Here is a 26,718-nt window from a genome sequence, read left to right on the forward strand (position 1 = left end):
TGAGTTGTTTTTGTATTTCTCTATTTTGGACTGTATTTTTGAAGACACGATAATTTCCTTCAGAAATAATAAAGTTCCATCTTATCTTAAAAAGAGAAATAAAACAGATTAAACAGTAAATAAAAAAAAGTGTAAATATAGAATAAATGATTTCACATTTATTTGATGATAAAAGTCAAACAGAAAAGTTTCATGTTGTGAAACTTTTTGTTCAATTTAAAAAAACGTTTTTCAGTTTTATCAGAAAACATTTAAATAAGTTTTGAATGAATGAATGAATTAAATGAGTGTTAAACTTTTCCCCAAAATATAGACTTCATTAATCCTGAACCAGAAATCACTCTATTTAAAAACCACGTGACGGACTGGCTGCACTAATGACATCACCAGAAATAGCAGATGAGGTCACGTGGTTACAGGCAGACTGACAGAACTCCTCACAGAAGCTGCGGAAGAGCTGCAGCGTCACTATAATTAGCCGTGAGTTCAAACAGAGCGACGGTTCATCCGTTCATTCACTCACTTATATTAATTGAACCATGCATTCATTCAGTGTGTGTCTGTGGCTGCTCACGCGGAGCTGCAGCTTCCTTCTGGTACCGAACAATGTATTGATGAGTACAGACTCGAGCACGTGCATCTCCGTGGGAACAGGTACCGTGCGTGGTTCAGATCAACCCGCATGGGAGCCTTGCATGAATACGCTTTTAAGTCGAAAAAACTTTCTGGACGTTTTGCCAGAGACTCGCAGATTTAAACCCGCAGCTGTTCACTCGCACGTGCTCCTAAATCAGCTGAGCCATCAAATAACGAACTGACTGACAGATTTATAGACTCAACATGTGTCACTCTGCAGGGACACATCATGTGACCTCATTTAGTTAGTGTAATTGTATCTACTGAAAGCGTAAATGATCTCCTCGGGCTGCTGTGATCTTAATGATAAAACATTTTAAATAAAATGAAGACAAAAACAATCTGATATTTTCACTTTTCTTTAGAATAGATCTTCTTGATCTTTTTGATTTAATTTTAAAACAAAATGTTTGCTAATTTCTCTAATTATTGGGACCAAATAAATAATTTTATATTCTATTTGGTTTTTAAAAAGTCTTTTTATTAAACTCTGAACATTCCAGTGTGAGGTGGGAGTCGGAGCAGAGATCGATGGGGGAGTCTCGGCTCATCGTGGAGGAACTGCTCGCTCTTTGTCTCCAGAGGATCAACATGGAGGAGAACACCATCAACACTGAGCAGGGTAAGACCAAACACTGACCCAGGATCAGTTATCAGAGCGTCTGAACTCTACAGTCACACACAACCATTGGTGGACAAACTCAATGACTTGAGTCAAAGTACAGATCCTCCTGTTCAAATTTTACTCCATTACAAGTTACTCAGTCAAGTCATTACTTGAGTTAAAGCACTGAAGTACTTTTAAAAATACTTCAGTATTTAAAGCACTTTTTAAAAAGCTTAAAGCGTTTCACAATACATGTGTGCAGTCACGAATACATGGGTGTACATTCTGCTTCCTTATATTTACGTAGAAAACATAATTTCCAGATTTCCAGATCTGCAGCTCCAAAATAAAAGGAACAACATTAATAGGACGGCAAATTGTTGTAGGCCGTGATGAAGTTTGTGCGCGGTAAACAGAGCGAACATTTAAAACGATATAAATCATTCTTCATGTCAAACCTCAAACACGGTTTAAGTTATGGAGTTATGGCCATGGGTGCTCAGGTGGAGAACCGTCATCCCTCTCTGTCGTAGCCATCATTAGCACCACTACATGAACCGCCTGATCTGAGTGACGTTTGCGCTGCGTTGAAACATGGAGACGCGCGAGGTACAGGTACGGCCACACGCACGAACGCAGAACTACACGAACACAGTTTATTGTCTTTGGATTGAAGAAAAGAAACTTCATCAGCTGACTTCAGAGCAGAAGGAGCGAGTAACGAGAACATTCATAGACACGTAGTGGAGTACAAGTAAAATGTACTACAGTACAGTACTCAAGTAAATTTACTTTGTTACTGTCCACCCGTGAACACAACACGCATCATAACACTGACCCCGACACAGGTCACTTGTCAGTTTCACATGTTTATTTTCTGCAATTGTTCTGCTCATGCTCATTTCTAACAACGCAGAGTGAACAGATACTTCTTTTAATCATATTTAAATCAACGTTAAATCAGCTAACCCTAACCCAGCCTGGCGTCCTCGCTCAGGGGGGAGAATGAGGTGAGTGAGGCGCTATTGGCTGGTGGCTGCAGGCTGAGTTGGTCGGGCTCAGAGAACTGATTTCTGATGGAAACCTTCTTGGTAAAGAATGTGGCGAGCGTGTCTGGAGTGAGCAGCGTGGAGGCTGGGGAGGAGGACAGAGGATAGAGGAGCGAGTTAAAAGCATAAAACATTTTCTGTGCATCATTATCTCGTTTCGATAAGAAGTAGTCTTGGGAAAATGATGCTGTCGATGATGGTAGTCACTGAGGTCAGTGGGCTCTCTGGATTTACGCCACTTTCTCTCTGCTGCCCTGAGCCCTGCCCTTTGCTCTCTGATGACATGACCTCAGTGAGCCATGGACTGGGAGGATGTAACGAGCTGGTTTGGACACTAGAGGGCAGAGTTTGCTTGGAGAGGAGGCTAGTGAGGAGCCGAGTGTGTCTGTAGCCTGATGAGGAGGCATGGTAGCCAAGACCACATTAGAAAACTGGGTTGGTGTAAAGGATCGGATATTTCGTCAGTGTGAGACCATTTGTGGAGGAGTTCGGAGGAGTTACGGGGGAGAGACGGTGAATGGAGTGAAGAAGTGATCTGACAGATGTAGGGAGGCGACAGGAGAGGCTTTTCTGAGTGAGAAGAGGTTGTTGGGTTTGCATTGTCTGTGACACATGCGTTTGTTTCTATACCACTGAATGACAGGAATTTGTTTGTAGCACATGTTGCATCAGGCTGCTGTCTTTGCTCGGTGGACTCATGCAGGTAGACTCGCTGATCTTAGGGCTGGGCGGTATGACCTAAAATTCATCACGGTAACGGTATATATCGCGGTATAAATTTAAGGTTGAAAATTATAATAAAAAGCAAAGATATAATGTAATTTTTAGAGCATTTATTGTGCAGAAAGCAGAACTCAAAATTACCACAGAGCATCAGACATCTCTTCCAACAAAACATACGGTTATCTGATAACAGATTAAATAAATGAATCAGAATAATTTTACACCATGGAGGTGTGAAACTTAAAATGATCTTTATCAGTGTTTATTATCAGGCTATATGTAATTCCATTTCTTTAAACATCACTAAAAGCAGGTACAAAAAATAGTCCTGTAATAAAGTAATGTGAATCACCCTAGGAGGCGCACACACACGTTTTGGAAATGCAAATTATAGTTTATAATGTTACACCTTTAACCTACCAATGCAAGCACTGCAGTCTTCTCCAGTCGTTCAGCGTCACTGCCTTCACCACATTTGCGCCGTTGTCGGTGGTAATACACACTTGGGATTCTTCCCTGAGGCCTCATGACTCCAGCGCATCCTTTAATCCTTCTGCTATTGCCTCACCCGTATGGCCATCAGGGTACGAAGTCTGCAAGCACCTGCTGGCCAGTTTCCACTCATCAGTAATGTAATGAAGGTTGATATAAGGCTCCATGGTGCGACTTGACCACAAGTCCGTAGTAGTTGCGTAGTATTTTAATTCACGGAGGTCTTTCTCAACTTTCTCTCGGAGCTGGCCATACAGTTTGGGCATTTCTGTGTCGTTAAAATACCTGCGGCTCGGAGGTTCGTAACGTGGATGAAGGGTTTTAATCATCTCTTTAAACCCGCTGCGCTCCACTGTGTAGAAAGGGACCATGTCTTTGCACTTGCTCTTTCTCTCATAAGCCGAACTCTTTGAAAAAGCTTGAGCAGTGGAGGTCTGCTGTTGGGTAGCGGGGGAAACTTTTGCTTCCTCCCGTGTTGGTTGACGGAGCAGGTGTTTGAGCCGAGCGCAGCCTCTGGCTCTCTGCATACTCGAGCACATGCTTCGTCTTCAGATGGTAAAATAAATTGCTCGTATTACCTTTGTTTGCCGTCACAGTCACTCGGCACATCTTGCAAAGTATTGTTTTCTGTTCAACATCCGATCTTTTAAATCCGAACCAAGTCCAAATCACGGACGTAGCACCGATTTTTTTTGACCAACTCCTCCTGCTCAGCTGTCTCTGTGCTTGCAGCCATGTTGAGGCAGGTGCGATGACGTCATCGACGATAGGACGGTAGAGCGCAAATCTCTACCGTAGGCCAAATTTATATCATATCTACTGTCTACCGCATATACCGCGCAGCCCTAGCTGATCTTTACCCAATTTGGAATTAACAAAATGAGGACTGACGCTCAAGGGCTGGCGCTGATGCTACAGCTTAGCTTGTGTGTTTAGATACCAGGAAGAGCCACAGCTGAACCCACTGACGCTCAGAGAGTGGAACTCATGTGCTCAGCCCTAACAAAGCCTGACAAGGCCCCAAACCAGTCTCTACTTAAAGCAGGTTTGACTTACCAAAGCTGACGGTAACCTTCCTATCTCCCTCAGAGGTGGTGGAGGTGGTCTGAAGATGTATCTGATGTATGTTCTTCTCCCTGTTGTCCTCCCATAGAGGTGGTGAAGGTGGTGAAGAACTTAGAGGCAGTGAGGAAGCGCTGGCTGCACGCTGAGCTCGAGCTAAAGAAGTACAAAGAGCTGCTGGTGAAGTCAGACGTGGCCAAAGCTGCTCTGGAAGTGAAACTGAAACACGCCCGAAACCAGCTTGATGTCGAGATGAAGAAGCGTTACAAGATCGAAGGAGACTACCAGTACCTGGTTAGTACATGTAATACAAACTAGGGATGTGCGCTTTAACCGGTTAACCGGGGAGGCTGTGGCTCAGTGGTAGAGTTGGTCGTCTTTCGGAAGGTCGGAGGTTCGATCCCCAGCTCCCTCAGGCTACAAGATGAAGTGTCCTTGGGCAAGACACTGAACCCCAAATTGCCCCCGGTGGCATAGCCAACGGGTATGAATGTGATAACTGATTGACTGTTGGGCACTTTATGTAGCAGCCTCTGCCATCAGTGTGTGAATGTGAGAAAACTTTAACCAGTTAAACGGTTTAAGAAAACATGTTTGGTTGTGGTTAGCTGAGCTGAGCCTGACAGGAGAGCACAATGAAACTGAATGAAGCTTTCCCGCTACAGAGGGTCACTGCCCTACTGCCAACAGTACACAACCAGCACCTGGTTAGTACATGTAATACTGTACACACAGTGCAGCCTGCAGGGGGTGCTGACAGCTCCTTCTTCATCAGCTCTTCTCTGTTCTGACAGCAGAGGCAGATGCAGCTCATGTGCGACATCCTCGTCCATGACAGTAAATCGAGCGCCGCGCTGAACGACGAGCAGAAATCTCTGCTTGCCACGTTTGAGCACAAAGGAGGAAGCATGACGCTACACCGCAGCAGCAAACGGTAAGAAAACATTCAGCAAACAGGCACTGAAGGGTTAAAAATGATTAAAGTTACACATGAATCAGAATCAAGTTTGTTTTGGTTCACACATACAAGGACTTTGACTGGATGGTGCAGAACAAGTAGAATAACAATGAGTAAAAAGCTGTTTAACAGCAGTACTCCCACTGACAGGGACCTTCCGTAGACTTGGATACAAATAAACAAAAACAATACAATGGTGTTTATGTTGTCTCTAAAGCAGGTGTCACTAAACAGCTGTACAGACTTGCAGGTTTGTGCAGGATGATGGCCATGTAAATGTTTAACAGTATAAAATTAAAGGTGCAATGTAAACCTACATTATGTAGTCCATTGTGCGTTAATGTAGCGCATAAATCTGAATTAGAGACTTAACATTTATGTGACGTTAGAGAGTCTGTGTCGGCTGAGGATGAGGGTGAGGATGAGGATGAGGCTGAGGCTGAGGCTGAGGATGAGGATGAGGCTGGCAGCAGAGGGGAAGAACCTGTTCCTGTGTCGGGAGGTTCTGGTCCTGATGGAGCGCAGCCTCCTGCTGGAGGGGAAGGTCTCAAAGAGTCTCTGTCTGAGGTGAGAGAGGTCGGCCACAATCTTACCTGCACGCCTCAGGGTCCTGGAGGTAAATGTTACGGATTAAATGTTACAGATTTATGGCCGGTTTCACAGACGAGGCTTAAGCCTAGTCCCAGACTAAAATGCCTGTTTGAGCTGTCTTAACTTGACGCGACTTGCACAGGCTTCTCTTAGAGTAGTCATAGACTCAGCCTGTTCTGGATTAAACTAAGCTGATGGCAAGAGGAAAGCTTAGAGCTACTCTCTAAACTGAAGCTTAAATGAATCCTTCAAAGAGGCAGCTTTAACTTCTGCTTCGAACAGTTTGTGAAGAAGCATGGACTCTTCTGAATATCTGAAGGAAGACAGACATGCACCGGACATGCATCAGGATCAAGCAGGTGTGCCCATGGCTGAGGCCAGCGATGACCAACAAGGACTTCCGTACAGAGATGCTTTTACACTGAAGCACAACCAGAAGAGATTTAAATATGGAGCGTCTTCATTCTGGATTAGTTTACTTTTTAAAGTTGTGATAGTGTGCAGCAATATGAAACGAGTGAGGAAATGAAGGCCGTCTGAAGATGTAGTTTGTGTTGATTAAAATCCTCCATCAGAAGCAATAAACTCATTTGGTCCTCAGGATGAAAGAAGAATAACGACCGACACAGACAGCGAAATATATTTAACAAAAACAGTTCACTTTCTGTGGAGTATTTATCATGTGTGCTCAGGTCTGAGCTGAGCTGTCCGAACGTGTCATTGCGTGGTGTCTCGCTCTCTTCTGATCGCTGCATTCTCTGTTTGTTTAAGTTTAAGGTTCTTCAGAGTCTATGAAGAGAGATATCATTTAAGATGTACGTCACACAAATAGAAATCAAAGTCAAATACTGAAAACTCATAAGTTGAACTTTTCTTGTCATATTTTCATTTGTGTTGAATTTACTGCAAACTGCAGGCCCACCACTCTCCTCCCCTCGCTCAGTGAACGCTGTCTGGCTTTCACTCACTGGATGGTTTCACACAGTTGTGTTTTAGTTTGGTCAGACTCACTCCTGGCTCGGTCCAAGCCTCGTCTGTGAAACATTTACCTGATCCACGTATGGCCTTTTAGGGATTACCAAATCCAGATCGACCAGTGCTCTAAATTGGACTCGTCACTACATACTTTGACCACAGGGGGTGCCAGAATCCACACAATATAAAAGATCCTGACCGATGCTTTTATATGAATATTTTGTTTAATATTAAAAGCTATTTGGTGAAATATTTTAAGGGGATGGAATTCTTTATTAATCCACAACCCTAAAGTCTACCTCAACAACTGTCACTGAAGCGATCAAGCAATTAAAGAGCAAAATATCAGAAACGTGTATAAAGTCGCCAGCATTCGACACCATTGATGTCGGTCAAAGAATGAGACAAACAAAGTTTTATCACATGTAGTTAAAGTTAAAGTAGTGGAGCTTCTATTTGAATATAAGCCGTGATGTTGTCTTTGTTGTGTAGGACAGCTGAAGAGAGACAGGAAATGTGGGGAGTAGAGAGTTGGGGATAACATGCACCAAATGTCCAACCTGCGACTGGTGCATCGAGCGCTGTGGCCTCTGTATATGGGTGCCTGTTCTACCAACCGAGCTACGTGCTGACGATTACCTGATCTTACCTGATTGCGTAATCCTTTTTTTTTTCTGCTAGCTTTAATCCGGTAAGATTACCTTTGAACAACCGGGCCCAGAGTTCAGACGTCCTCTGAGCGATGACCGAAAGAGATCAGCAGCAGCCACATCTCATATATTGTTAATTTGATTATAATTATTGTTCTTATTTAATAAATAGAATTAAAACACTTTGGATGAATTAAACCCTCTCTCTGCTCACTCAGGTTGTCTGTGATCGATGAGTCGTCCTTCTTGTCTCACTCTGACATCAGCTACGACCGCACAGACGACGACGTGGTGCGTTCACATGATCATGTTGTTTGTGAACCAGAGGTCTTCACGGGTCCAAAGTTTTGCGCCCAAACCCAAAGAGACCCGGAAATGTGCGACCCGGAACCGAACGGGATCCATCTATTATTTGAAAGCTGGGACCCAGACCCGTGCAAAACCGAGAAATGTTGGACCCGACCCCGGCCGGGCGAAACAGACCAGATCAGCACCGACTGCAGTTACCGTTCGTCAGTTGTCAAAACAGAAGTTTTTGTCCTTCCTAACGTGACGCAGCCTTCTCCCCTGAGCCTGTCCGTGCACATCATCCGTCCTCCACCAGCAAAGCTCATGAAACACATCCAGGTTTTCTGCTATCCACGTCGTGTTGATAAAAACAGCTAATCCACGAGTTCCTTCACATTAACAGTCCATTTGCTGTCACGCGGACGGATGACAAATGCGTGGCTTGTTCAGAAGCTGCTGGTTTGACCTCTTTTTATTGATTTTCTTTGAGCTTATTTCACAGTGATGAAGGTATCCACGTTTACCGGCTCGGGCTTTACGCCTGCCGTCACATTACACGTCACTCAACTCGTTGTTGCTCTTTTTTTTCCCACTTTATTTCCCGCACGTTCTCATCCGAATGACACATTGTTGCACAAGTTTAAACACGCACGCACGCACACACACACGCACGCGCACGCACGCATGCACACACACACACACACACAGCACTTTCATCATGACGAGCGCTTTCTAATCACGGCCGGGTCTCCCCAGATCCACTTGTGTATTACACATAATGTTGAACAGACCCGAAACCCGGGGTTATAGAACAAGTCCCGACCCGGACCCGTTTGCCCACATAAACAGTTCCGGTGGACCCATGAGGACCTCTAGTGTGAACACCTGTTTGTTCCTCGTGTTCCGTGTGAACATGCGCGTGTTCCTCGCGTTCCGTGTGGACACGCGCGTGTTCCTCGCATTCCGTGTGGACACCTGTGTGTTATGTTCTTTGTTCTATGTTACATAAAAAAAGCAGTCTGATGTGTCCGGGTTCCCTTTTGTCAGGATCTGGACACGACGGTGATCAAACCTCTGAGATCTCGAGCCAGAGAGAAAAGAGTGAGTCACGCCTCCACCTTTACCTGTTTGTTTGTTTGACTGTCACTCTGTGATGCTGTGACGTACAGATGTTTTGATGGTGTGACTTTATGATTGATGTTCTGGTTCTCTGCAGCGCTCGTCGATGGGGCCGGCTCTCAGTGTTCCGGTTGGGAAGCGAGGGAGAAGTGGGAACGTTTCTGCAGAGCTGCTGGAGAGAAAAACTGTGGAGAAGGTGAACAGATCGTCTTCATCATTTCAACCTGTGTGTGTGTAGCAGCCGCACAGAGAACACGTTAATGATGTACGGTAATATGTGTTCAGGTGATTGATAGATACTTGTTACCTTTTTTTTATTGGCACACTTTACGATTAGATTTTTGCCTCTTTGTTATATTTGGATCATCGCTCATTGGTGGAGGTTGTTTGTGCTGCAGCAAATGAAACCTGCAGACACTGCTCAGGGCTAAAAAAACTGAAAAATCTGATTTTATTTGTTTATAAATGTGTTTATTTATTAATTTTGTAAAGATATTTTTTGGGGCATTTTGCCCTTATTATACAAAACAGCTGAAGAGAGACGGGAAATGTGGGCAGTAGAGAGCGGGGGAAGACGAGCACCAAATGATCGGCAGACCGGGAGTCGAGCCTGCGATCAGTGCGTCGAGGACTGTGGGCTCTATACACGGGGCGCCCGCTCTACCCACTGAGCTAAACCAGCGCCCCTATTTATATTTATTTATATAAGATTCTAGCATCAAACATAAAAAGAACTTTATCAAGGGCTGAGAATGTTTATAAAACATCAAACTCCCACTGATTGGACACGTGGAGAGAAAAATGCTGCTCGTATCCCTCCGCTGCTCGTATCCCCCCGCTGCTCGTATCGTATCCCCCCGCTGCTTGTATCGTATCCCTCCGCTGCTCGTATCGTATCCCTCCGCTGCTCGTATCCCCCCGCTGCTCGTATCGTATCCCTCCGCTGCTCGTATCCCTCCGCTGCTCGTATCCCCCCGCTGCTCGTATCCCTCCGCTGCTCGTATCGTATCCCTCCGCTGCTCGTATCCCCCCGCTGCTCGTATCCCTCCGCTGGCTCCCAGTCGCCGCTCACATCAAATTCAAACCCTGTCGCTCGCTTACAAACGGCAACAGAAACGTCTCCTGCCTACCTGAATGCCCTCGTCCAGGTGTACACTCCGTCCCGCCCACTACGCTCTGCCAATGAAAGGCGCCTGGTGCTCCCATCGCAACAGGGCCCTAAGTCTTTAACTAGACCCTTCTCCTCTGTCGCCCCCCGGTGGTGGAACGAGCTACCAAACTCCATTCGGTCCGCAGAGTCCCTTTCACCTTTTAAGAATAAGCTAAAGACCCAGCTCTTTATGACCTTTGACCTTAATGATGTTGATGATGATGACATCGAGGATATGGTTTATGCTGACTAGGATCTTGATGATGATGATGATGAATACACTGATCTTGATGTAGCTGATGATGATTATTATCAAACATAAATAAATAAAAAACACCCTACACACTGCCTGTCAGCACCTGTGTCCGATCACACCTGAAGCTGTGTGTTGGCTCTTCCTGACTCCGCCCCCTCCTACATGAAATCGTAACATTGTAACCTTTGAGTCATGTCGGGGATCTGATTCAGAAGGAGGTGGAGACGATAGTGAAAGCGTCCGTGACAACACCTGAGACTGGAGGTCAGATCCACATGGTGTTGGGAATCACGCAGGAGACCCCTGAGAAGCCGAGCCGGACCGTCACCCAGGAGTGTGCCGTTTCACTCGGAGGAGCAGGTGAGATGAAATCTACTTATCCTGCTCTTTGAACAATCCTGGATGTTTGTTTCATCATCAACAGCAGACACTCTTCGAACACGAGAAACTGTTTAAAAATCTTGTTTTGATCATTTGCTGCTCTTTTCTTGAGTTTAGGCTCCGCCCCCTGCTGTCTGCTCATCTCCCTAATTGTTCACTTCTACGTTTGACTCTTTAGCTTCCTCGTCTGTCTCACCCACTTGTTCCTCTCCCTCTGTGACTCTGAGAGAAATCATTTTTTTGAACGTTTCCTTTCATTCAGGAACAGTCTGTGTGAGTTAAACATGAACATGTTAAAGCTGATAGGGCTGCGTTTTCACATCACACTGTGACTCAGGTCTCCTGGTGGTATTTAAGGAGTAATGTGTTGGCTGCATTATCAAATAATTATTTGTTGACATACAAGAGCCAATGAAAGTTCTCCAAGTGATAAACACTGAAACAGAACATGCAGCTCAAAGCCCCGTTTTGTTCCTCAGACCAAACGTCCGTGTGGTTTCCTGCTGATGAGACGGCTGAGCCTGAAACCGAAGCCCGGCCAGAGGACAGATCAGCTGGATCGTCGTACATCTACAGAGCTGAGAAAACCCCCAAACACGTGTTTCTGTCTAAAACGGTAAAAACACTGAGCGAGGAACATTCAGTATCAGACAATAGAGATGAAACCACACAAAGACGGAAAGGAATCAATAAAACGATCAAATAAAAGATGATTACTGTCAGTAAAAAGGTAAAGTCTTTTAAACAGAAGTTATTCAATCAATCAATCAAATTGTATTTGTATAGCGCCAAATCATAACCAAAGTTATCTCAGACACTTCACAGACAGAGCAGGTCTCGACCGACTCTTTATTTAAAGAGAGGCTCAACATGAATCACCATGAGCAGCACTTAGCAACATTCGGCACATTGGCAGAAAAACTTCCTTTAACAGGCAGAAACCTCGAGCAGAACCAGACTCATGCTGAACATCTGAAGAGACTGGACGGGTCGAAAAGTGGGATAGAAGGAGATGCAGGATAGAGACAGGCAAAGAGAGCAACAACAACATATATTCTGGTTACAACAACAACAGGTAATACATACTTATGGTTACAATGCCAATAATAGTGGTATTGATGAAGAGTAATCACTGTGATAAAAAGAGCTGCTGCAGTGATGAACATATATCGCAACCAGTTTGACTGTAGAGACGACGTTTTATTCTACAAAGAGTTTAGTTTGATTTTAAAGGGATAGTTTGGGATTAATTTCAAGTGGGGTTGTATGAATGACCTAGATCAACATCAGAGACGAGCGCAGTCAGGGAAGAAGATTATATAAACCATAAAAGCAAACACTGAGGTTGTGATAAGAAAGTTATTCATGTATAATTAAGATAGGAATGGACCGAGAATAGAACCCTGTGGAACCCCATCACTGAGGTTTAGCTGAGCTGACTCACATTAGGCAAGACAAGTTTATTTATAAAGCTGTTCTTTACATGTTTAAAAACAGAGCATTCAGAACATTAAAGGTGCTATCTGTAACTTTCAGAAAATCCTGATCCCTCGCGACACGGTCAGCCGTTGAAGGAACTGCAGTCAACCTCCTTGTTTGGCTCGCACGGACACTCGCACACATGAACGAGCATCCGAAGCATTCGAAACTGAGCATGCTCAGTCTGGGAACTCACCAAGTCGAGTTCATTGAGCGGCATCATGTTGTCCAAAATCTACACTGTTTGTCATCATACCTCAGTTAGCATCATGTTGGGTAAAGTTATTTGTCAAGCTAGATAACTGACACACACTCGGATAGTTTATTTGTAGTCATAATGTTAGCGACTCCGGCATTGAGCTTCGTAACCAAACGCCAAATTACGCCGGCGAACCAGCAAATAATCACGAGCGTTGGCGAACATCAGCCAGGTGGGGCGGCTGCAGAGAGCTGGGATGAAGCTCTTGTGCTGTGAGAGAAAAAATGCTGCACGCGGTGAGAGAACGCTGCACGCGGGTTTTGTTTCTATGACAACAATAGGTTTTACTTCCTACAGAGGTGACAACAAGCTTACAACACGTAGCAAGAAAGCCAGTCGTGGGTCTGTTTTGATCCCCAAAGCAGTCGAAGGTCTCCATGATTCACATGCCCTGCCGATGTTGACTCCAGTTTCCCCCTGACGTCGGTCACTTCCTGTTTGTCAGACAGGCTTCACTAGATAAAACTTATTTTTGTTGTTTATTCTTGTGTGTAGTTTGTGTTGGTGTTGTTGTTTGTTAGCATTATCCGTCTCCATTTCACAGCCTGCGTTGTCTCGTGTTGCTCACTGTCGACTGTAGTGGTGTAGAATGAGCTCTCGGCAGAGGTTCTCGCGAACGTGCAGATACGTCACATCCTCACAGTTTGTTCGGGCCGATGGAGGAAGTTGGGGAAGGTCTCAATTTATCAGTTCCTCTACTGTCCCTTCACACATTGGCAATAAAAAATGATATTTGAATGCTTTTAAAGACCGTCTCTGTGTTTTTCACTTCCTCCCGGCAGGTGATCCGGCCTGAGACCTGCTCTCCGTGTGGTAAGAGGATCCGCTTCGGGAAGATGGCAGTTAAGTGCAGAAACTGCCGCGCAGTTGCTCATCCAGAGTGCAAACAGAAATTCATCCATGGGTGTTTGGTCTCCACTACGACAGGAAGTTCAGCTCAACAGGTACCTGAGTGACTGAACGCTTTCAGACGAGATGTTCCAGAAATAGTCAGAATATTAAGAGTTACATCTTCACTGTGCAAACAATAAGTAAAAAAACTCCAAGTTCTGAACAATATTTTAACTACAACGTGCGCTCCGCAAATCATGAACACCCAGCTGGAGAAAGACAGCGCCTCACATTCGGCTATGTGCTGCCCCCCTGTGGACACTTGTGGCAAAGATACTGAAGGAGGTGAATTATGCCAAATCCCACCATGGTTGTCCCTCGTGTGGAGGGACCTGGACTGGGAATTGTCCCTTCACAACAGAGATACAGGTGTAGGGGTTGGAACCTTAAATTAAAATAAACATGGAGAAATGCTCTCCGAAAATCATCATGTTTGTAGTTTTATCCATAATCAAAGAAATCCACCAATACTTGTATGTACGTCAATGTCACATGGCTAAAAAGAGCTGCTCACAGGAGCGGCCAACAGGTCATGAGCACACTGTTCATAGAGACAGTCTGAATGAAAGGAAGACGCACTGACCTGTGTCAGACTTTACAACACGTCATCTGTAAAAAGAGCAGCTCGCTGTGGCTGTAGTTCTCACTGAGGGTTAACACTCGGGATTAATGTCACTGAGCAGGTCATGTTAAAATCAGCCTTTAATTTAAATCAATCTTTTCCTCTGCAGAACTCGTTGGAGGGTTTTGCTCCGGTGAACCATCCCAGAGTTCCTCAGCTGGTGGTGGAGTGCGTGGCTGAGATTGAGAGGAGGGGGCTGGAGGAGGTGAGTTTAACACCTGTGTGGTTTAAACTCTTTGAATCAGACTCCTGACGGTTTTTTCCTCTCTGGACAATTTGATTGATCTGAACACCACATTTGTGAAAAAACTCCCCACTGAGACTGGTTGGGATCAGCCACATGACGTCTGGGGTTTGTTAGTATTTGTAGCAGCAGAGTTGGAGGAGTTATTAAAGTCGCCTCTGGCTTCAGACGTACATCTGCATTCATAGGCAGTAATATGCTAACTGTATGCTAGTGGGAGCTGTTCAGGAGAGGATACGTAACGGGTACAACTCACCGCTGACTGCAGATTTTAAAACACACATTGTTCAGAAAATGCTGAGCGTTCACGTCCGTCCGTGCTGCTGGAGTGAGAGGAAGTGACCTCCTGTAACCCACATATTTGAGCTTTGTCAGCTTGACTGACAGAGTTATACTTTCATATTATTTATTCATTATTTGCATTTATAATCGTATATATTATTGTCATATATGATTGTGAATTCAGAATTTTATAAACTCAAACACTCACACACAGTTTTTTTTTCACGAACACTAGAAGTTATTTTTTAGGCTCAAAGTTTCAGGGAAAATCGAAATCACTGATCGAACCCGACGCTCGTTAATGTAATGATGATCAGCCTCTCGTGTGAAGGAATGAAATAATCAATGTAAAAGAGTTACCTGCTGAGAGAGATCCTCTTTGGATTTAATTTCATTCATTCAAAAAGTTAACAGGTAAAATAATCATGAGGTTCATTAAATGAACACTTGTAGACTCTGTTGTGTTTGTTAAATAAACAGGTCGTCTGAAACACACTTCTTATGCAGACGTTTGTTTATAGTCTGCTTCAAGGCACCCTTTAGTGTCTTGTTTCCAGACTGATGATGCTGTGAAGTTTCCCATCAGTCTGATCAGCTGCAGCATCCAATCAATAATTGATAGCCTGTAAAAGCTTCTGTGAAGGCTGCTCTTGTGCATCCTCAGAGAGAGTTGGTGGGTCTGAAATAACTTTGCGTTCGTCCATGTCACACAGCTGTTTCTCCTGCTGATGTTCTGGGGATGTTGTTCTGAAGATAATCGACTGGTTTCTATTTATGTTCTGCTGGTGTTCTGTTTATGTTCTGTTTATGTTCTGCTGGTGTTCTGCCGTCTGCAGAGAGGACTCTACCGGGTTCCTGGAGGGGAACGTCTTGTGAAGGAGCTGAGAGATCGATTCATTCAGGGGAAAATTCCGCTCATGCTCAGTAAAGTCAATGACATTCATGTGGTTTGTGGACTTCTGAAGGACTTTCTGAGGAAACTAAAGGAACCTCTGATCACCTTCAGACTGCACAGAACCTTCATGGAGGCTTCAGGTATGAAGGGTGAAGCTGCTGAGTGACATGAGTCAAACTCACTATAATTTTAAAATAACTTGATCACATTTATTCCCACTTTGAGATTACTAAAAGAATCTTTTCGGGCTGTACCTACTTCTTACCCAGTTACTAACTGGACCTGCACGCGCTCACATCTCTCCTCTCGTCTCGTTGTCACTTGTGTCTTGAAGTGCGCTGTGAGTGAGTGGTTGAGCAAGTGAGAGAGAGAGAGCGCAGCAGTATAAAACTAAATACGAGCGGCGCAGAGAAGAAGTGAGGCTTATATTTAACATCGTACCGGAGCTTCATTCAAAATGTTTGTGGCTCAAGCCAGCGCTCCCCAGAACGTGGTGCCCGAGGAGACTACCTGTCTCACCTATGCCTATGCTGGACCTGGTTCCTACCCCTATATTAACAGCCAGCAATGAGCGACAAGATCTGTTAATGCATGCATGTAACTTTACTGTGCTCCAGTCGGATGGTCAAAATGATGGGAATCGGCTTGATGGCCTTTCAGTCTGTCTGACTTGACCAAAAGTTTTTCATTGACGACTCCGTCAGGAAGAAGTGGGCGCAGAGGGATTATGGTTCAGTGAAAGTGTGGATGTCGTAACACGCCGCCGCTCCCTCACTTTAGATGATCATGGGTGAGGTTTTTTAGCTGAAGTATCTTTCCTGGGGAAAGCCATGCTTCGACCGGGTGCAGCCATCTTGTCTTAGCGATGTATCGACACACGTTATAAAAATGGACGTGTTTCTGTAATTGATTATGTAGATTACGTCAATGAGTCACCACGGCCCTGGAATTATTTATCTCTTCTTTTCAAATATACTTATCTCTTTACTTTCTGAGTCGTTCTGTGATTATTGTGTGTTTTAGAACTGAATGATGAAGACAACAGCACTGCCATCATGTATCAGGCCATAGCAGAGCTGCCGAAGGCCAACAGAGACACCCTGGCCTTCCTCATGCTTCACTTACACAAGTAAGAGCTTTCAACCTCCTTGTTCTTCTGACAAAAAAGTTAGCAGTTTTAGCAGCTCCTTTTTATCGCAGCCAGGTGGTTCTATGTCTGTTTGTTCTACGTCCTCGTCTGATTGGTCTGTTTGGGGCAAGATGGCGACGCGCATGGTTGCAGCCGCTCACGGCTCTCCTTTTCAGTGCTCTCTTCTGTGTTTCTTTTATGTTGGTTTGAGTATGTTGGCTTCGGCGAACATATGTTACACTCACCAGGATCTTCTGGACATTGGTTACCAGCACAAGGTACCTGTCTCAAGCGACTTTTATCGTACTTACAATATACCAGTCGAAGTAGCGAGACCGCTGGGCTCTCCGTGGATTGTTGTCGGATCTGAAAGCGACGGAGACGGCGGAGAGAAAGGAAGCAGAAGCGGGGCTGCAGATCTGGTCTTCTGCTGAGGCTAAAGAAGCAGACACACAAGCCACCTCTACCGAGCCTGTATCTCTACAACGCCAGATCCGTGGTACACAAAATGGACGACCTAGAGTTACAACTTCCTGGAAATCGTTACGTTCACGACTGTTGTGTCCTGATGATTACGGAGACATGGCTTCAACCGAGGATCCCCCATGCTAGTGTGCAGCTAGCAGGCCGCACTCTGCTTCGCTGGGATAGAACTGAGGACTCCGGTAAGCGCAGAGAAGTGCAACAACAGCATGATCATAGACGAGCCTTGTTCCCTGACCTGGAGTATGTGTCTGTCAAAAACCGGCCTTTCTTTCTACCAAGAGAGCTAACGGTAACGATTGTCATGGCTGTTTACGTTCCACCCGATGCTAACGTTAGCACAGCACTCTCTCTCCTTTTGAGCACCATAAATGAACAACAGCGGGCCCAGCGAGATTTTAAGAAGGCAAACTTGAAGACTGTACTCCTGAACTTCCATCAACACGTAAAGTGTCCAGCTAGAGGAGGAAACACTCTTCATCATGAGCATCTGTTAGAGCTGACCTGAAGAGAGGAATTAAAGAAGCCAAAGCAGACTGTGAGGAGGTTTGAACGGGGGTGGAGTCATGGATATGAAGAAATTGATTTAGGTTCATTGGAATAATCGGGTGGGAGAGCAGCACTGACAGAGATCAAGGAGACGCTATGTGCTGGAGTAACCACAGGGAAGGCTGAATGGTTTACACAGCACCGGTTAAACCCATTAAAGTAAAAGGTTAAAAAGTCTTAGTGGGTCAAAAGGGGTAAAAGTCCAATTAAAAAAACGCGAGGAGAGCCAAGAGTCAATTAAAAGGAGGTTAAAAATAACCCTAACCCTAACCTCCTAAAACAAGGAGGATACGACCAGTTAGCCATCCTGTTAGTTGAGCACTGCATCACCGGCGAGTGTGTCGAGCAGGTTCACACCTTCAGGTTCCTTGGTGTTCTCATATCCGCCAACCTATCCTGGATGGAGAACATCACAGCAGTCCTGAGGGTCCTCAGGAGGAACAACCTCAGCGCCTACCGCTCGTCCATTGAGAGCCTGATGACGTACAGTGTGGTACGGCAGCTGCACTGAGGCAGACAGGAAGAGGCTTCAGAGGGTTAGGGTTAGTGGGCTGCCCTCTCCCCTCCCTGGTGGACGTTTACACCTCCCGCTGCCTGAATAAGGCACAAAACATCATCAAGGACAGCTCTCATGCTGGCCTCCAGATGTTTGACCTGTTGCCCTCTGGCAGGCGCTACAGGTGCATCAAAACAAAAACAGACTTGAGAACAGTTTCTTCCCCAAAGCCATCTGCGTCTGTTTGTGTGAACCGTGTCTCTTTCTGTTCTTACTTTTGTCCTCTATGGTCATAATGATGAGAGGAAAACAGTGTTTTTAGTATTTGATGCTTGTTGACAATCAGGTGTTTCATGTTTTTGTGTTTCAGGGTGATGAGGAGTCCTCATTGTCAGATGGATCAGAATAATTTGGCCCGGGTTTTTGGACCAACAATTGTGGGACACGGGATGTCTGAGCCGTCTCCAACAACCATCATGAGAGACACTAACACGCAGCCGAAGGTTCCCTCGTGTTATTTATCAGTATGAGACTAAAAAACTGGATTTTGTTCTTACGGAAAACATTTTCTATGTCAGCGTCAATGTTGAAATAATTTAAATCCTGATGGTTCTTTGTAATGTGGACTTGTCAATCCTTATCCTCATTGGTTAATTTAGTTTGTTATTCTCTTCTCAGGTGATTTGTCGAATGTTGTCCCTCCCTGAAGCCTACTGGAGACGTGTCCTTTCAATCCACTCGGATCAGATCTCGTCCACTGCAACCTACAACCAAGATGGTGGACACGGTGAGTTTACAGACTCTGGAGCAGGGGTCTCAAACTCATGGCCCACGGGCCCCTTAAATTTGAACTGCTCAGTAATCCGTTTGGAGTTGACGTGGAAAGAGCACCTGTAAACATCCAAATGGAGCTGATAGAACTCTGAAACGATGCCCCAAGCTCCGCCTACAAGCTGCTTGAATGCTCCGATGTATGTTTGGAAGCACATACCTGTGTGAGCAACTGATTGACACCTTTACTCCATCCTGAGAGCGTCCACAGCTCAGAACCAGACCCCGAATATGAATGAATCTGCAGCCAAGAAAAGATGCCAAGCACCTGGCTCTGGCATGAGAGCAGAGTGCACCTTTTCCTGTAGTCACAGGTAGACTGTTAATGGATGAAATATTTGCACATTTTCACCAGATTGATCACATTTTTTGTGATTAAAAAAAAAAATTAGATTTTTCTTGACAATTTTTTTTTTCTGGTTTTATTTTTAGATGCCTGAGTTAAACTTTTTGGGGAATTACTCTGATAGAGAAGGAGACATAAACAGATTAATAATGCTGTTAGATTAATAATAATGTGTCTTTAATTTGAATTAGAGCTCATTTCTTCTTTTCCATACCCTTGGTTTGCTCTGAATTCTATAAGATGTCTTGGGAGCAGTTAAGTTCATTTCTGTATGACTCATTTGTCACAATACAAAATGTGATTTATTTAAGTCTGTTCGAAACATGTTGACCCCGTTTGGCCCTCATCTTAGACCAGTTTGAATTTTGGTTCCCTCTCTGATTGACTTTGAGACTTCTCTATCTAGAGGATGTTTCATTGAACGTCACTTTCACCTCGTTTGTTTCTCACGTCACTTTCAGTTCGTTTCTTCCTCCAAATCTAATCCAAATTTATTTATAAAAACCATTAAATCAACAACACAAAGACTAATTTAGACAATAGGACAATTAAACAGTAAAAAGCGTTAAGACCGATGGTAAAGGAAAAGAAATAAAAAGGCAACTCTCATGCAGAGCCAAAAGCAGGAATAAAACTGCATTTTGAGGTTTGATTCAAAAACAGGCAGCGTGGGGGACAGCCAGACATGTGGAGGCAGATCGTTCCAGAGCTTTGGAGCTGTGACTGAAAAGCCTCGGTCACCCCTGTGCTTCAACTTAGATCTACAGACCAGTTGCTTCTGGTTGTCCCAAGGACTGAGTGTCCTTGATATAATTTGTGGTATTAAGAGGTCTGAGAGGTAGGTTGGAGTAAGCCCATTTAACGATTTATAAATTGATAATAAAATCCTAAAACGCGCAGCGAGCCAATGAAGGGAAGCCAGAAAAGAGGAGGTGTGCTCCTGTTTCTGAATACCAGTTAAAGATGAGCTGCAGCGTTCTGAATCCGCTGCAGGCAAGACAGAGAGGCTCGGCTAACACCAACGTACATTACAGTAGTCAAGATGAGAGGTGATGAAATCATGCATAACTTTTTCCAAATCATGAAAAGAGAAAAACGGACTTGACCTTGGATAAAAGCTGCGGTTGGAAAAAGCTTGATTTCACTACTGAGTTTTTGCCTTTTACTGTGTGCTGCCTTTTTAGTATATCCAGAGATGTAGTACAGTTCAAACAACAATACACGTACACACACCTACATGTCTGGTTTTTTGAGCACCAGGTGTTTCATTACATCTGTCATAAGGTTTGAATGAGTTGGGGCAATTTTATGTTTCCAATTGAGTAAAATCAATCTACGAGCCAGTAGGCAGATAAATGATATCATGTGACGTTCCAGGCAGTTTTTTATTATATCTGAGTCTATCATTTTTTATTCTAGAATTGCCATGAAAGGGTCTAAATTAATAGATTTATGCAAATTATTTGACAAGGTCTGGAAAATATTGTTGCAGTAATTTACTATCCAGAGGGACAGCTCCATATGACCTGATGAAGTTTTTGTTTCGACCAATGCAAACCATGGATTACTTTAAACTGTAGGAGGCCATGCCTTGCACTTACTGAAGTGAATCTGTGACAGGGCTGTCTGCCACTGCTCCCCCGTCATCTCCTCGCTCAGGTCATCCTGCCAAGCAGATTTCAGGTGTTCCAATTGGGATATGATTGATTATTCTGCCTAACAAAGTTCTGTAACTGTAAATATTGAAAGAATTGTGACTGCGGTGTGTTGTATTTTTCAGCTCATTTGTTCCTCACATAAGACTTCACTTTCAGGCCCCAGCATCAGTTTGTCTGAAACAAAACCTGCAGGTGGTTCAACCTCACGACCTGTTTTAAAGGTTTTTCCAGAATCCTCAGCGTCTCTAAAAAATATCTGTATAGATAATTGTTCTCATATTTTATAATTATAATATTTAGTGTTTTTGCAACATGAACAGGAGATTGAACTTGTTTCTTTAGTTTGACTTTAATTCTTTTTTCTCTTTGATGGGAGTAGAAAGTCTTCGGTCCAAAGCATGAAAATTTGTTTTTACTAGGGCTGTCAAAGTTAGTAACGTGTTAACGCACATTCCCTTTAACGACACTAATTATTTTAATGCGCGATTAACACAAATATATTGAACTTTTGTGACTTAATGAAACAGACTGCTGATGAAGACAGTCAACACAGCAGACAGACAGACAGACAGACAGAGAGAGGGGGCGGGGCCAGCAGCTGTGCAGAGAGCAGAGGTGCAGGTGTGTTGGGGGACTGAAGCAAAGCAAAGTGATCAGATTAAAGTAGTTTGTGAATTAAAACGTGAGTTAAGGTGAAACAGAGAGAACAATGAAACTGTGGAAGGAAGAAATCAGCATCTAGAAAGAGTTTAATCCAGACTGAGTCAGTCTGCATGTGACGTGCGTCTCACAGGAATCACTGATATGTGCGATGATCGCCATGTTCTGCTTTCAGCAGATGTTTTGAGCGTGCAGAACCCATTCTCATGTTGATAAGAGGATTAAACACTTAAAAAATATCTCTTTAAGGTACATTTACAACAGTTAAAAAATGTGCCGTTAATTTGCGATTAATCTCGATTAAACATTTTAATTGATTGACGGCCCTAATTTTTACATATTTATTTTAAAAAATCTGTTGACCATTAAAGGGTTAATTCACTCTGTTTCTTTCCTGTTTTTTTTGTTGACAGGTCGGTTGTTTAAACCGTTAACGTCTCCGGAGTTGAACAGCTACTATAAAACTCCCACTTATGAATCGCTGAGAGGCCGGACCAGGAATCTGGGCAACGCTCCCAGTAGCACGTAAGACCCCCACAGAACGGGTCCACCTTCCAATACATGTCCAACATTTATTGAATACCAGCAATGCCGTGAGCCACGGATGGTCAGTCAGTCAAAAACCGTTTAAGAGAAGGGTCATCAGTTAAAACAGTTTCTACTGATCTGAGACCTGCTATGAGCAGAGCTGAAATATTCAACAACTAAACATACTGAGAATCTTTAACTATGAAGGTCTCAGTTTAATACTAATGTCTCTATGTATAGCACATAAATCTGGGCCATCAGGATGAAGATAGAATTTCAATATAGTTATTTTTAACATTTCCACTCAAAGTTTTACAGTGAGGGATGCGTTTGACAGGTAAAGGGAGGTAAGAGGACACTCAAAGATTAATCCAAAGGTCAACTGGACTTGGTTGAAGTTCTTGAAGACATTTCACCTCTCATCTGAAAGGCCTCTTCAGTTCTAAACTGACAGGTGGATGGAGCTAGATATACAGTACAAGCCTCTGTAGGTCATTAGCATGCTAATAGATGTGTAATCAAGGGTGAGTTGTTAGCCTGAGCTGTGAAGCCAGTATCCCTGAGAGACGTTAGTACCCTCTGGTGTTGATGGGTCGTTAGGCTCACATGGTCCTGAGTGTGAGTGTGAGCTCAGCTGTTTGGGCACAGAGTTCAACACTGCATTGTCAGTGGGTGATAGGTGGTGTCTTAGGCCACCACCTCTGTTAAAGGGATGGTTCGGTTTGTTTGAAGTGGGGTTGTATGAGATACTTTTCAATATTAAGTGTACTACATACAGTGGATGCCGGTCAGCACAGCCCATGGATTGAGAAATCGTCCGGAGTGCTGGCACAGAAGCTAGGCTATATACTGCTGCAGATGGGGTTCTTGGAGCCCAATGCGCCACGTTACCGCCACCAACTGGACACATGTAGGATTTATCTAGAATTTTTTAATTTGTCCATTTGTTCCCAACAAAGAAAGTGTTTCCTCTTTCCTTTGCTGACAGTTTATGTACGGTATTGCTGCTTAGAACGTGCATGTGCACAAACTTATCCATCCATCCATCCCAGGTGTCATCCACATATCTAAACCAATGGCTTTGGGTAGCTCCTGTGAAGGAAGTTGGAGCTTTCCTCTCTACGTCCTCCATGTAGAGATTAGCCACTATAGGAGACATGGGTGAGCCCATGGCACAGCCATGCTTCTGTCTGTAGAAGCCTTGATTGTACTGAAAATATGTGGTGTTCAAACAGAAGTCCAGCATGGCGCAGATGTGGTCCAGTGTGAGAGTGGTTCCGTTAGGTAGGGTTGTTTCCTGTAGCAGACGTTTCTTGATGTCAGAATCAAGTTTATTGCCAAATACTGTATGTTTACACATACAAGGAATTTGACTTGTTCTTTAGGTGCAGAACAATAAACACAGAATTAGAATAAAAATAAGTAACAGTAGTACTCCTACTGTCAAGTAGAATAAGATAAATATAGACCATAAGAATAAGATATAAAAAAGCAATATAATACAAAATATGACCACCAGGTGTAATTAAAGAGCTGTACAGACGTGCAAGATGATGGTAGTGCAGATGTTTAACAGTATAAAATTAAATAAAAACAGTGCAACGGAAACGTACAGTATGTAGTCCAGTGTGTGTTTATGTAGCACATAAATGTGAATTAAAGACTTAGCATGAATGTGATAAGTGAGAGTTGAGTCTCGACTGCCTTCGTGGTGGGAAGTAAAAAGGGAGGTTATAGGATAAGAGACTAAGGTTTGTCGGAATCTACTTTTTAGTCCCTGTCCTTGTTTGTAAAATCCTGGGAGTTCTTAACGTTCTAGTTCGGTCCACCTGTCAGTTTAGAACTGACGAAGCCTTTCAGATGAGAGGTGAAATGTCTTTAAGAACTTCATCCGAGTCCAGTTGACCTTTGGATTATGCTTAAAATTACCAACACTTAGATGACTGTGACCCTTCACAGACGTGTAAGCAGACTGAAAGACTGAAACGCATCCTGAATTGATCCCAATTATTCTGTCTGTAATTGTAAAACAGCAGGATTGTAACATTCATGATGTTGGAGAGCTTTATCTGCTGTTATCACATTATTGTGAAGACAAGCTGCAGGGTTTAATGTTTATAACTTTAAGTGACTGTTACAGAGCTGCTGACTCTGTTTGCTAAACAAGGTGTTTAAATAACCCTTACTCTCAGTTGTCATTAGTCGTTAAGCTTACATAAATACGTTTAGATACATGACCAGATCCCTATCAAACAGCTGTTGATTAGTATTAGTGCAAACACTTACAGATCAACAGCAGGCGTACCGCTTCTGTCCACAGGGGGCGCGAGAAGTGACACAACAGGAGACGTCCTCACAGCTGCTTTAATGAAACATAGATTCAAGATGTTTATTGTCACTCCGGTTAAACAAGTACAACTGTATGAAATTCTTATGCTGGGCGGCTCCAATTACAAAGGTTAATATTAGATATAAACTGAAACACATTAACATAAAAGTATGCAGTAATAAAACAAAACATAAAATAAGGATATTTAAGAAATATGTACATTTTTCTGAATGTGTATATTTTGCCTACGTTGTATATATTTAGAAAGATGTACACATTGAAGGCAGAGGCAGAAACATACAGTCACTGGTAGATTTTGCACATTCACAAATAGAAACACACAAAGAAGAAAAAAATGACAGACACCAGTTTGATCATCGATTATTGGTGTATTTATTGATTCATCAATACCACTGAGACTGCCCATGTTTTTCTTCATTGATCTTTTTGTATTACCTGAACTCAGATCAGTGAATCACTTCATTTGTAGTCTTTGGTTACCATGGTAACACAGCGAGCTGTTGGGCTGAGAGGCTTCAGGTGACTTTACTTTAAATGTACAAATCTGTTAAATGTTTGCGTTTCCTGTTGGAGACATGATTCAGCCCCTGTGCATGATGGATAATTGAGTCCTGATGAATGCAGCTCTGGGTGGTGATTTTTTTTTTTTCTCCTCAGTCAAGCAGTTCGAGGGAGCCGGTTCTTCACGTCACCGAGCTGATCCTGATACGCACGTACACTACCAACTGCACACTCTGTACTACACAGTACAGATGATATACAAAAACAGACTTTATACCAACAGATGAGATACATCAAGCTGTGGTTCTTTAAGGAAACTAAACCCAACTGTTAGTTATCTGTAACTGTGATTTTTGTTATAAACTGTTTCTTGAAAGAGTTACTTAATCTGTAAATACAACTTTAAACCCCCAAACAAATTCCGTAACACAATGATATAAATGTCACTAATAATGATTGTGAACATTTTAGGGTTTAAACCAGACTCGCTCGGGCACTTCGGGGTTGGACTCACTTGGTGTTTCAGGGTTAAAATCAACAGTATAAGGAAAATAAAATAAAATATTTGTATGATGCTGATTGTTTATTTCCTGTCTGTAGCACTTAGGATATATATTATGAAATATTTTTTACACAGTGGACAAACACTGAAAATAATATGGGCTCAGTGTCATGTTCTCTGTTTTCTGTTTAACGCCGGGGACACACCGGAAGAGGAAACGCTGCGAAGCGCCGTGCAACGAAAATCGTGCGCGAGCCGGAGCACTTCCGTTCACACCGGACGCGCATTTCTCCGCGCCGGTCGACAAGCGCCTCTGCTCCTCAGCTGTCGTTTACTCACATTTGGAGCTGTTTTTTAATCATGGGTAAGAAAATAACCTCATAGAATTATAACGCCTTGTTGTCCTGACAACTGTGCATGTTTGTCCACTTAGTAATGAGTATTTATTCGTGAATGAATAGGCTATAGTACACACAGACAAACAGACACAAGGAGTGTGTGTTACTACGTTGTGTAGTTGTAGTTGTGGTCTGTAGATATACAGTTGAAATACTGAAATCTTAAATATATGTGCTACGCGCTCCCCCTTCTGCTTTCTTTTCCCTCAGGTGGCTTGATTGCGATTGGCTCTGCCCCTTGCTGTTGGCTCTGCCCCTCCTATATAAGGGAGGCGGGAGCAGGAGCTCAGGCTCTCTCCCTGATCCTGCAAGCCTGCACACCATGTTAGTTTAGAACCTAAGTTACTTTGGGTTTTTCTTTTCCTTTTGATGCTGGAGGTCTGGTAGTCTAGTTTTCGCGGCTTCCTTTCCAGTTTAGTTTACTTGGAACTTTTACTAGGTTAGGGGGGGAAGAGCTGGGTCCTACGGCCCATTGTGTGGTTGGCCCAGACTTCCTCACTCCCTTTGTTCTTTTTGGCCGGACCTCCAGACTCCCATAGTTTTGGTAATTATCACAGCATTGTTTCTTCGTAAATAAAAACTCCTGATCTTTTTGAAACTTGTACTCGGTTATGGTGTCCTTCGTATTTTACTGGTCACATGGTGAGCAAAACATTTCCTTTGTTGTGGCCGTAACAC

The 26,718-nt window shown here is 43.6% G+C and overlaps 1 protein-coding gene across 1 annotated transcript; it reads left to right on the top strand.

Annotated features, from left to right (window-relative positions):
- The first annotated feature begins 1,167 nt into the window (after positions 1–1,167).
- Positions 1,168–25,377, top strand: LOC138593834 (rac GTPase-activating protein 1). Its single transcript, XM_069664917.1, has 16 exons — positions 1,168–1,258; positions 4,661–4,863; positions 5,364–5,503; positions 7,962–8,034; positions 9,079–9,132; positions 9,248–9,346; positions 10,772–10,921; positions 11,419–11,553; positions 13,458–13,619; positions 14,298–14,393; positions 15,551–15,749; positions 16,633–16,738; positions 18,637–18,769; positions 18,945–19,053; positions 22,175–22,286; positions 25,297–25,377. The coding sequence occupies exons 1-16, from the start codon at positions 1,168–1,170 to the stop codon at positions 25,337–25,339; spliced, it is 1,905 nt and encodes a 634-aa protein (XP_069521018.1). The 3' UTR covers positions 25,340–25,377.
- The last annotated feature ends 1,341 nt before the right edge of the window (positions 25,378–26,718 follow it).

This window comes from Semicossyphus pulcher, unplaced genomic scaffold (genome assembly GCF_022749685.1).
Source record: "Semicossyphus pulcher isolate SPU_LCO1_2020_fin unplaced genomic scaffold, fSemPul1.0.p SCAF_16, whole genome shotgun sequence".
NCBI classification, from domain to species: domain Eukaryota; kingdom Metazoa; phylum Chordata; class Actinopteri; order Labriformes; family Labridae; genus Semicossyphus; species Semicossyphus pulcher.

Bases quoted from the DNA above. Each gene is read 5' to 3' on its own strand.
- LOC138593834 (XM_069664917.1), top strand. From the start codon at position 1,168: ATGGGGGAGTCTCGGCTCATCGTGGAGGAACTGCTCGCTCTTTGTCTC. The intron at 4,864-5,363 runs GTTAGTACATGT...CTGTTCTGACAG, and splicing joins AAGGAGACTACCAGTACCTG to CAGAGGCAGATGCAGCTCAT. The intron at 22,287-25,296 runs GTAAGACCCCCA...TTTTCTCCTCAG, and splicing joins GGCAACGCTCCCAGTAGCAC to TCAAGCAGTTCGAGGGAGCC.